Source organism: Pistacia vera, unplaced genomic scaffold (assembly GCF_008641045.1).
Source record: "Pistacia vera cultivar Batoury unplaced genomic scaffold, PisVer_v2 Contig162, whole genome shotgun sequence".
Lineage (NCBI taxonomy): Eukaryota > Viridiplantae > Streptophyta > Magnoliopsida > Sapindales > Anacardiaceae > Pistacia > Pistacia vera.
Window position 1 is genome coordinate 686,467 of NW_022195705.1, and position 12,763 is coordinate 699,229.

The following is a 12,763-nucleotide window of genomic DNA, read 5'->3' on the forward strand; positions in this document are numbered from 1 at the left end:
TATATATACTTATTCTTCTATTAAAACGTAATTAAAAAGGCAAAATGAAAACTCTTTTATTAACTTAATATTTTTTTAATTTTTAGATATTTGTTTTAATTATTATTATTTTTTATGCACTAAGTAAGGTCATTAGAATATAATAATTTCATCACTTGTAACCAAAATGTCACCTATAAGTTTCCCACCCATTGTAATATATCCCTTTTAAAGATCCATCATTAGTATGTTGCAATATGGCCCTATTAAGAAACTAAAAAATTTAATATATATATATATATATATATTAAATTCTATTAAAATTTCTCAAAAATATTCCAAATATGGGGATTCGGATCAGAATCTTATAAATAAAGAAACATAAGATAATAGGGTAGATTATAAATTAATTTACTTACCTTATTTTCTCACATAAACCATTAATATAATTATAAACCATCACATTCTTGTTCCCAAGTCATCGGTNTAAGGTCATTAGAATATAATAATTTCATCACTTGTAACCAAAATGTCACCTATAAGTTTCCCACCCATTGTAATATATCCCTTTTAAAGATCCATCATTAGTATGTTGCAATATGGCCCTATTAAGAAACTAAAAAATTTAATATATATATATATATATATATTAAATTCTATTAAAATTTCTCAAAAATATTCCAAATATGGGGATTCGGATCAGAATCTTATAAATAAAGAAACATAAGATAATAGGGTAGATTATAAATTAATTTACTTACCTTATTTTCTCACATAAACCATTAATATAATTATAAACCATCACATTCTTGTTCCCAAGTCATCAGTGGAAGTAGCTAACAAGAATGATATGTGAATACTACTCCACCTGCTACCCTAGATGATGATAAAAACCTTGTTTAAGCATAACTAAAGGTGAAAATGAAACCTCACCCCTTGTGGCCGGATAACAAACATTTTAATCACTGGATTAATTATATTCAGAGGATTTTGTGTTCGAGTTGCAAAAGAAGTACTTATCACATTTGTATAATTATCTTAATCCATTGAACTTATAAGATATTCAGTGAACTTAAGAATTAAGTAGACTCCAATGTGGGTCTAGATATCCTAGTTACCTAAAACAAAAAATAAAAGGTGAAAATGAGAAATTAATTGTTATTTAAGTAATTCTAAATATAATTTAAACAATCTCATATATCAAGTTCAAATGCTCCAAATTTGTAAAAGAAATGTTAAATTATTAGGTCAAGGTTAAATCATGATTAAGACTACATACAAAAGATAACATTAGCATTAGTATAAAACAATGTAATTGTAAACAAATTCTTCTTCTTACCAGTAAGCTACAGGGAATATAAAATGCACACCAAAACCAACAATTGTTTCTACATACGTTGTTTTGCAGTCTGAAAAGATATTCTATGAAGCTGTTTTTGTAATACTGATACATTATTAACAACAATAGTGAAAGAAATAAACACACAACATTAAAATCATCACCAAGCATATATTGATATTTTACATATTACACTGTAGGAATGACTTCACATACTTTCTTTGTAGTCTGCAATCCATTATAATCACCACAACCTGCTTGTGATTTTTGACAAGCTTATTCAAAACAATTTTATGATACAATCTGGCAATTGTAAAACCAGAAAAGCTTGAATTTTTTACCAAGCATATCTTGATATTATACACAATGTAGGACCGTCTTCATATAAGATGATTTGTGTTTATTTGAACATCGGCTGGATATTCAATTTTCTGGCTCAGTGAATTGGCTGCAGTCGATTCCCTTGCTTGAAAACACCTCCACAAGCTTTGGGAATAACTTAGCAAGCATGATTTTGAAACCCTTAGAAGATTGCACGGAATTTTCTCCACTGTCTCTGCATCCAAGAGCACATCCTACTGGAGCTCCTTCCATATATGCCTTACAAGCTGACAAAATGTGGTTGGACTGACGAATGAAATGCTCTTCCACGAACACCTCAAAATGCTGCATCAGTAAAAATCAAACATCACCAACTTATCAAACAAAACATAGCCAAGGGTTTCTAAATGGCATCAGTTTCAGTCCATTGGCACTTCCACCTTTCTTTTTTCTAATTCTCAAATGCTAAGATATATATACAAAATAGAATTCAAATGTTGAGGCTAAAAACCCATAGGTACATTATTCCTGCTTCTTGTAGCAGCTACCAAAAGGTGGGTAAAATTAAATCTTATTTGACATCTAAAAACTCTTAATGCCACTTGAATAAGTTAAAGAAAATGGTTTATTATTCATCTCTTGTTCTTGTTCTTGTTCTTCTTTTTTTTTTTTTTTTAAACAGAAAAATATGTTGGTCAAAATCCAGCAATCATCTTTTACATGATATTTCAATGACGGAAAAAAGTGATTACCAACATAGAAATTAATTGAAAATAAAAAAATTGCAGTTCTAAATTGTTAGGTTCCAAATTTAAGACCTTACCTTGGGTGGCTTGCGGAGGAGGTAAAGCATTGACTTGCAAGTGACAAGGAAGGCATTCTCATTGTAGCTCACTGAGTTTTTCTCTCCTTCAGCTCTTCCCATCTGCTCATCGTATCCAGCCTCATTGAAATAAGGTTTCTCATTGAGTACAAGAGCCTGAAGGGAGAGAAGAACTTGAAGAATAGTGGAGCTTCCTGGATTCCATACTTCAGTGCCTGTCCCTGTCCAAGTATTGAGAAGACTAAGGCAGACCTTCCCAGACTCATACAAGTTAGGGTTGACACGGAGTCCGCCAGAATGGTAATGCACCAACTGCATAAAAATTATGTTCAGATAACTGCATAAGTTTACAAGAGTCATTTTAATGAGTATATTTCTATAGTTGGATGTATATAGACATTTTTTTATTAACCGGTGAAACTTGACATGCTACAGTCATTGGAAAGTCAGATTTATAGTATCTTCTAATCTTCTACAACACAGAAAAAGATAATGACCAAAACACAATAGTCTTTGCACTATTTAAATCGGCATATCCAAAGCATCATTCATTGTTTAAGCATAAATTCAGTGACAAGCACATGAAAATGTTGCATAAAAAACTTACAGGTGGCTCATGAGGATAATCTGGAGGAAGAAATATATCAAAGAAGAAGAGGCCATCATGGTATGGAGTAGCAGGTGCACCAATGATGGCCACTCGTAAGAGATCCATCCTCTCTTCATAGATGCGAACATAGATTGTCTCTGTTCAACAAACCAAAGTCTTATAAGACTCAGCCAGATAGCGAGGTTTTCACATCTTTTAGCATTTCATTTTTTGAAGCATTTAGCAACCAAAAATATAATAATATTGTGTGGTATAATTTCTTGAACTTAAAATATTTTCCTTTGCACTTATTCTTCTTTAACATTGCCAAACACTGCACGAAGGTGAGGGGATCTTGTTTATTTCTCTTCCTCCCTTCCCCATCCTTTTTTGCCCCGGCTTTTTCTAATAGTTAGTAGCTGTGTCACATTTTTCAGATGAAGAACTTGACTGATTTTTGTTTTTATCACCATATATAAATAACAATAGTTATCAAGTGGAAGTAAAAATCCCTGATCATACATTTTTCCTAAAACAATAATAATTATGTTTTTCAGGAATTCTTTTCCCCTTTTCTGTAGTTTTTTTTCCAGGGAAAGAGAGGAATTCTTTGTTGAATAAATAGAAGAAATGTAAAAGAAATAAAATAAGGAGATAAATACTGCGCAGCACCACATTATAGCAAGAGAGGGACAAAGAATGTAGCTGATACCTACTAGGTATCTTATCATTTTCTTTTTTTCAAATTTTATGCAGTTCTTTTCAATTTAACTTAGTAAAAAATAATCAAAAATGTAAATTTATCTCCACGAAATAACAGTGACTGGTGAACCCACTACTGCAATTCACTCATTTATTTTTAAAAAGTTATCCATCAGATATTAAATTTTAAGAGAAAATGGAAAAAAAAAAAAAATAAAATAAAATACAGTGGACAATATGCAGAATAAGATAAGTGCTAACCAGGAAGGTTTGCTTCTAAAATGCTCCATTCTTGCTGAACCTTTTTCATCCAGGCTCTTTTCACCTGTAAAGGGAACAAAGGAAATAAAACAGGGGAATAACCTGACTGTTTGATTGTGTTAATTGGTATGTTATTGGGATAACTGAGTCATGTTTCTAACCTGAGGTAGTGCTAAACCCTTGCTGGCATCGAGAAAGTGGTGATCTGAGCAATCACTAACCATATCAAACTGCCTAAATTGATATGGGTTCTGACAAGCTGTTGAAAGTTTGAAACCATCTTTCTCTTGATTATCCTCAACTTCCTCACATAAATTTTTCTGTCCAAATGTTTGCAACTCAGTCGAATGTGGCTCACTGCAGTTATCACAAGTTGTTGATATCTCTTTTTTAAGGAGAAGATCAGATTCATTTGCATCTCCAGATATATGACCAGACAATGTTGGGCATGACAGAGGGGTGGAACCACGGGATCCAAACAGACTTGTCGTAATGCTTGCGAAAAATCCAATGGCAGCTCGAGGAAGGAAAAAGGAACTAAATTCACATGGGTACTTGTTGCAATTTTCACCAGCGCCATTCAAATTAGGCAAATTCTGAGGATAAAAATACACAGTTATTCAGCTTTTTAGGGGACAAATGCACATAATACAAACTTATCTGCAAGCCATTTTTGAAATACCAGAAAATGCAAAGTAGTTTATACATAAGAAAATATAGTCAGTAATTGTTTCATAACCTTTCATTGAAAGTCAAGCTACAAATACTTGATCTTTATACGGGGTTAGGTTGAAGTGGCTGCTTTCATGATCCAGTTTCTATCAATATGTTTTGTTTTGCTACTTCTTACAAATCCAACTTAATAGCATGAAAGAATGGGATAACACTTGAAGAAAGGTTCTAGATTATATGTCACATTTTCCAAAAGGAATGTCCCTCAAATGTATCATGTACCATTAATAACTAGTAAAATATAACCAGAAGCCACAAATGTTCAGTAAACATCCTGAATCATTATCAAGATTTGTTAGTTAAGATAATGATCATTATTTAAGAGAGTAAAGTTACGCTGTTTTTTTGAAGAAAGTTTCCATTTGTCAAATTATTCAATCAATTAATTTTCAACAAATTATTACTAGAGTTTCCCACTTCCTTATTATAAGTAACAGACTTCCCCACTTCTTTTCACAATATTGAAGCAGTCAAATGAGAAGTTGACCATCATTTTCTAAGACCATATGTGTGTGGATGTGTGTGTCACAGAGAACAAGAAATTACTTTACCTTTCCTTTCTGTTTGTCATGTATCTCTTGATTCAATTCCTCGTCATTTTCTGCATGGAGCACAGGAGTTGTAGCTGAACCCTCATATTTGTCCATCCCATAAATCTCATTAGGTGCAACCTGTAAAAATGTCAATTATAAATTTAAGGATGCTGAGCTTCTAACCAACACAACCAAGTGATGCAAAAGCCAGAATACCCAGTAAACGAAAAACAAGTTTCTTAAGTAGCTGCCGTTGGATAAATGAGGAAAAACCATAACTGTTATGCCTAGTACTTCTGTTATCATACAAGTTTAATGGTCACTGAAGGTTGGATCCTACAGTAGACCCACAAGGATGGCTGAGGCATCTATTCCATATTTTTTCTACAAGGGCGAGAAACAGATCAATCCTGAACCAAACTTAATAGTAGTCTCAACCACCATTTTCTTTTAGGGTCTGAATCTATCCCTGAGCAAATATACTTAACACAGCCACATGCAACCCTTCAAATAGGGGCTTGATGTGCAGAATAACCCATAAATTATATTAAAATTGTTGTTAGTTAATATCAACAAAACATGTGTGCATGCAAGTGTTCATCCATTGACGCATAAAAGCATCACCCATTGAAAGATGCCTGTCATCGTACGACTTGGAGACTGTTTTGCTACTATAATGCCAAAAGGATAAAATAATCAAGCAACGTTAAAGAACTCAGGATTAATCAGCAATCTTTGAAAATAAAATTACTGTATATTGATCCCAAAGCAGCTGAGCAAAATATTGTTTGTAGGCTATGATAAGAGGGCCATCTGAGCAAGAGTTACAATTACTGGAAGTTGCCCTCGAACAAGGAAAACAATAGTGTAGACAAGTATGAAGTATGGTCAGATTACAATCGTTCAGTTATACATCAAAATATGCAAACATAGAATTTAAACTTCCATTCTATTTTACCTAAAATATAAAGTAATCTTGCGTGAGATGATTTTCAGAAAAATTTCCTAGCAACTAATTATGGAGTCAAATGCACACCACACTAGGCCATGACCAATTCCAAAGTCTCATAACAAAGTCTAAAAACCAAGTGGAACGGAAAGCCTACTCCACAAAAAATATATACAATTAATTAATTAAAAAAAAAAAAAAACTGACCACATCCAATTTCAATCAAACAATAAGGATGACCAAATTTCTCATACCTTGGTCGTAAAACCAGCAGCCCATTTCACCTCCACAGAACCATCTTTGAAGCCTGTAACAATGCCAATGCAAGATGGGTAACCTTTATCGGGGCAATCATTCTTATCCCAACCATAGTTTTGGCCTTCCATAGTGGCCTCCTTAACCATGCCAATTTCGGTGCTTTTCTGGTCTTCATCAGCTTTAACCATGCCAAATTCGGTGCTTTTCTGGTCTTCATCAGCTTTAACCACGCCAAATTCGGTGCTTTTCTGGTCTTTATCAGCTTGATTAGTAAACCGGTTATGGACCAACCTAAACACAACGTCCCCATAACAGTAGGAAAAATCTGGGTGCTCTAAAAGTTCATAGGCACTCAGAGTTTCCTCCATCTGATCTCCAATGGGGTCAGTTGCTTCATTCAGGGCCTTAGTTTTCCATTGTACCTTTACAGTCTTTTCCTTAGCATCCACACCCCGCACCACCCCCCATCTGTGACTATTAGAAATATGTGGATCATCACAAATGCCCTTTTCCTGTACAAACTGTTCAGGCCAAAATTCATGAGCATTCACAACATTAATAGGAAGTAGCGTTGCAGACTCTACTCCCAAAGAATAGCTACCATCCTGCCACACCACATCAACCTTGGTCTTCGTCCCGATGATAACAAAAATTTCTGCCACAGTAAAACAAAGGTTTCTTCTTTTCAATCCTCTTTCAAATTTCTTATTATGACAAGCAGAAGAGCTGACAGAAAAAGGCTCTAAAATACCCTTGCAATCAGCAGCTGGAAGCATACACCAGTCACCGAGCTGCCAATTTGCATGGGAGAAACCTGACAACAAGGTCAAATTTTTTGAGTCCTGTAGACGTGAGGGAGAAGGTAAACTAAAATCACAACCTGTGAGAGCAGAGGCAAGCCAATCCACATAAACCAGACCTGCATCTGCTTTAGAAACAGTTCCCTCAACATGATTTTCTTTCCAGGTACCACATAACCATCTAACTGATTTGGAAGCATTGGATAGCCTAAGCTGCACTCTCTGTCCGGGATAGTATGGGAACTGTGAATCTTCAAAAAACTTGTTGGTGGAAACAGGTAAGAGCTTCTCTTGATCCACAGCAGTGACCTCACACTTTGTCCCATCATCAAAGACGACAGTAACAGAGTCAATCACTTTGTCCACCCTTCCCAGCCATGCACCTTGGACCACATAATCCCCAGCCGAAATGGAGCGGATCCTTAAGATATTTTTGGAACATACTTCTTTCATAACTTTCCCGTGCATGTTCTCTAGATCCACTAGGGTATCAATATTAATCACTCTGCCCATCTGTCCAGATGGATCTGTTACAGAGCACACAATGTCCCCATGTATGAATCCCCGGTCGAAGGACAGAAATTCATCAATTTTCCCAATGCTCTCCTCCAAGCTTGACAAAATGCTACTAGCATGCCCACCATACAAAGTATCCATTTCCTCTTGCCCATCACTACTCCCACTCTCACTGAAACTCTCCCAATCAGAGTCACTAACTAGCACATCCATCGTTGAAATGCCTAACAAAAGAGATATTTACACATCTTAGTTTACATAAATAACATGCCTAGAAGGAAAAGAAAGAAGGTAGAAATGGAGGAAACTTTAATTGCATAACTCATCAATCAAAATTTCTCACCTCTGTCACCAATGCAGATGAAATCAGATTGATGTTCTCTGTTCTGGAATTTGCTCAAATACTTTGCTCTTCTCTACTCTATATTAGAGCAGGATTTTCACCCGAAAACAATTTTTTAAAAGAAAGCACATAACCTGTATGGTAATTCTAATTTTAATAAGAGAAAGAACGGAATCTAAGAGCAATTATTGAACTAATGTTCACTTCATTATAGCTAGATTGAGTAACTTACGGTCAATAATAGACATTTGTAAGTACAAACCCAGAAAAAAAAATAATTACAGAGTAGGGATGAAGAGAGTTACCATCAACTTTGCACCCTCTTGAAGGGGAATTGAATCTTTTAATGGTGATGCCAAGTAAGTCCTTAAATTGTATTGCAATAAGGGTTGCTAGTTGACGTCGATTCCAAAAAAAAAAGTATAATCTTTTGCTGAGAACTTAAATGAAAGATCTTCCAATTGATAAGCCGATATATCAAACAGGATAATGTGACCTGAAAAATTGGAAATCTAATGCCAAAGGAGATTTGCCCCTGCAGGGATTAACTGGAGTCCAGTAAGGACTCCAAATGCCAAAGGAGATTTGCCCAGAATGGACAGACGTTTCACTTGATGAAACTTCAAAAGGAGACTTCCCAACTGCAAAAGTATCAAAGAGCTACAACTGCAAGATGGGATTGTTCTACAGTCAGACTGAAACTCTGGGTGCCGAAGGAGACTTGCCTTGCAGTGAGGATCAAGTTCCGAACAAATAAATTTCCAAGAAAAATGGTTTCTCCCCGATTAGCCACTGCCAAGGAAGGTCATCCAACCAAAGGAAATCTAAAATTGATTTTGCCAAAGAAGATTTGCCCCAGAAAGCTAAATGTTGCAAATTTGTACAGCCAAAATCTGAAAATTTTGGTTACTTTAAAGAACTGAATTTATATTGCCAAAGGAGATTTGCCCCCAAAATGAAGCCAAAGTTTCAGTCAGTGGATGCACTGACAAAGGATCCTGCGTAACAAGTTCAACTAAATATCAGAAAACATCAAGATTAATCACATTTGAGTTGCCAACTGAAACAATCAATCAGCAGCATATCTGACAACTTGATTCAAATAAAGCTTGGCCATGTATTGTATGATCCCTCTTCAATCAGCACTTGTCTTTGCCTTGAGTAAAGCAAGCCTCTTTAACCCATATAACATCTTCATTGGATCTGCAACAGCAACTAATCTCAATATTGTGTTAAAATTGTTTAATATCAAGAGATAATAGAAAGGGGTGAATATGAGAATGCAATTTTAACCACTGAATTTCCAGCAACCTTTCTTAAAGAAATATCTCAGTATAAAAACATGATAGGTAAATTTACTCTTAAACTTACATCGTAGACTTCCCTACCAATAAAAAGAATCAAAGCTATAAGAATTTGCTTTAAAGTAAATTTGACATACTCATTACCATAGAAATTTGAACTTCCTTAAAGTTCTTTTTGGGTAGTATATTAAGTTCATGTTGAACGAAACTTTCATAAACAATCAATATGCATTGCAGACATGTTAAATTTTATATCCAAGACAGAACTTTACACAAAAACATCAACTTGGAAGAGAAAGAACAGAAATACATGATGCCAGAAAGATTCAAATTGCATCCTCCATCTATTTCTAAATGAACTTTTTACCTACCAACTTCAATTCCAAAGACTATTTCTTTCAAAAACATCACTCTAAGAATCATAAATAACATGCTCAAAGCAGTCTCATAAGATTAGAACAAAACTGATAACATATTGATTAAATACATGAACGGCAAGAACCTAATAAACGTGAAATTAAAAGGAGAGATTTAAAGCAAGAACCTGAAGGGCAAGGGGCGAACCATTTGTTGCAGAAAGCAGCACAGAGACTACACGAGTTGTTGATCAAAGGGAGTCAACCCAGAACAGAAGTTGGTGATAACAACTCATTTCCAAGATTTTCTCTCACTTTCTTGCACTTTGTTTGACAACCAAGAAACAGAACGAAAGCAAAAGAAAAAAAGGAAAGAGGTAGGAAACTCAGAGAGGTATAGTTCCTCCCTGAATCTCACCCATCAAGCCATTAACGAAGCTTGAACACATTGCACACGTACACAGACTTAGCGCTCTCTCTCACTCAGTTGTCTCTCGTTGGTTGGCAGATGGGTGTATTGTGTGTTTTGTTGAGTGCTTTCACATCGCTCTGAGATGTAACAGAAATAGATTATGAATTATGTATTCAATTCTTACGGGAAAGAATATACCAACAGTATCAGACAAATATTGCACGGCTCCAACTTAATTTTTGTTTTTGTTTTGTTTTGTTTTGGGTATCCGAGTCTTAGGGATATTTTGTATATATCTTAAGTAATTTTTTAGGTCTTAAAATTAACGGTCAAGTAATATTTCACTGGTTATCCTTTATTAATACTTGTGAGAATTCAATCTCATATTTGTTCCTTAAATGTCCAGGATAACCCCAGCTTATTTTATTTTCTACCTTTTAAAATGGGTTTATTTCATTTTCATAATTCAATTATGTTCACCAGGGTGGAAAACATTTTAATGAGACTAAAAATGCAGTAGCTTGATTTCATAACTGTCCGTTTATTTAATTATTTTTATTATCCTATTAATACTATTTACAAAATACACGTTTGTTTCCCTATCCTGAAAATACTATTATATTTTATTCAACTATTTTAAACCTCCTAAGTTTATTAATTTAACTAAACATCCCCTATAAAAAGTTTAGAAATTAACAAAAATACCCCACCCACCCATCCACATTTACCAGATTCTGATCACCACTGCTGAAAAGTAGTTGGAATCTGGTATAATGGTGCACTACCGACTAGATTTGACCGGTAGTGCACCAATCTATCATTTATCGGTCAGATCCACAACCAAAGATCTGATCGTTGATGACCAGATCTTTGGCCGTAGCTGGTCTTCAACGACGACCATATCTTTGGCCATCATTGATGACCAAACATAGTCAGATCTAGTCGTAGATCTGGCATTTTCTAGCTAGATCCATGATGGATTTAGCTAGAAAAGGCCATCTCGGTGCACGACAGACGAAATCCAGCCGATCGTGCACCATAACGCCAGATTCCAATGGTGGTGGTGTGTGGTGGGAGTGTTTTTGTTATTTTACAAAAAAATTATATATTGGGGTGTTAAGTTAAATTAGCAAACCTATAGGATTTTTTGTTAGTTTTTAAATTCTACCTCGTAATAATCACTCAATTCTAACTATCAATAATATTTCTAAAATACTATTCAAAATAATAAAACAAATCAATTTAGACTTTGCTTTAAAGGCAAATATGATTCTGTCAACCTCTTCTTTGCCTAGAGAAAGAAAGCACGTGGCATGCAACAAAAATCAAAATCTCTCTAATTGCTGCACATTTGATCCATGTGTCAACAACCCACAACATGAAAAGCAAAAATTTAATTGTATGCTCAAATGAAATGGGGTTTGTTTTTGGCCACCTATAGCAAAAGCATCAAATAATGTCAGCTGGCCCTTCTGTGTTTTTTGTTTTTGTTTTGATATCTGAGGAAATTCCCGTGATGGCCTTCACATGTTAGCTCATAATTTGTTTCAAATGTTTCAGAAAAGAAACAGAATATGCAAAGGCATCACTTCTTAGATTCCCAGTTGAAGATCTTGTCTTACCAGTATTGTTAAAAGACAGGAGAAAAGGAAGCAACAAAAATGCTTCCAAATCTACTAAATCAGTAAGTGTTTTCTGGCATCAGTTTACTTTATTCTATTTATGCCAATCAAACGCCGCCAACATCGAGGCCATTTTGCAAAGATTTTTTAGGAATTGAACCGGGTATAATTTGAGTGTGGTTATTTATGCAGAAAATGTGTTTATTGCCCATTAGAATGATGTGGAAGAGGGCAATGAGTTAATTAATTAGGTAACTGGAAAGACGACGAAAGGGCAATAAGTTTGTTCTTTATTTAGGCACCATCTTTAAAAGAGTGATAAAAGTCTAACACCACTAACACACTATCTAGTTGGAAATACATTTATAATACTCAAAAGTGTTGCTTGAAAATGACTAATTCCTAACTATCTTTTCGACTTGATTCTCCAAAGTTTCTTCCCGTCTTGGTGGATTATAAAGTCCCATTTCTTCATTTATCTGCCCTGAATGTAATCCTTTTAAATCTAAGTAACCACTAGAACCAAAAGTTAAAAATAGTCAAAACAGTTTCAGATACAGACTAACAAAAATATGAATAATGTAAATAAAAGATAAAAATAGAATTTCTGATTTAACACCATGTTAAAACAGCTTATGTCACTAAACTGTTCACTTTTGGAAGAAAGCTAAACTTAAACCTAAAGCATACTGTTGAAGCATAGCAATGAGTTTGGTGTCCTAATTTATTAGTGCGGTATAGACTACCTATTGTTAAAGAAGACAAAACATAAATCATACTTTAATGAAGCAATTTGCCGACTCAATTCTCTCTCTCACACACATTAAGTTTATTCTAATATTGTTGGACACTACTGCTTCTTGCATTATTGAGCATGGTGGATTGCAGAAATCTGAAGAACACATTCAAGGTGATCACCATCTA

The 12,763-nt window shown here is 34.6% G+C and overlaps 1 protein-coding gene across 5 annotated transcripts; it reads right to left on the bottom strand.

The window, feature by feature from the left end:
- Positions 1 to 1,447: 1,447 nt before the first annotated feature.
- Positions 1,448 to 10,378, bottom strand: LOC116125262 (probable ubiquitin-conjugating enzyme E2 24). 5 transcript variants are annotated; one of them, XM_031410991.1, is made up of 11 exons: positions 9,994 to 10,378; positions 8,451 to 9,348; positions 8,146 to 8,279; positions 6,714 to 8,026; positions 6,483 to 6,671; positions 5,298 to 5,417; positions 4,176 to 4,610; positions 4,015 to 4,078; positions 3,070 to 3,209; positions 2,463 to 2,774; positions 1,448 to 1,984 (listed from the first exon to the last, which is right to left on the bottom strand). In XM_031410991.1, the coding sequence occupies exons 4-11, from the start codon at positions 8,013 to 8,015 to the stop codon at positions 1,742 to 1,744; spliced, it is 2,805 nt and encodes a 934-aa protein (XP_031266851.1). In that variant the 5' UTR covers positions 8,016 to 8,026; positions 8,146 to 8,279; positions 8,451 to 9,348; positions 9,994 to 10,378; the 3' UTR covers positions 1,448 to 1,741. The 5 variants fall into 5 exon arrangements, with proteins under 5 accessions (XP_031266851.1, XP_031266849.1, XP_031266847.1 ...); XM_031410989.1 differs by having other exon boundaries at positions 6,483 to 8,026; positions 10,014 to 10,378; XM_031410987.1 differs by having other exon boundaries at positions 6,483 to 8,026.
- Positions 10,379 to 12,763: the final 2,385 nt, after the last annotated feature.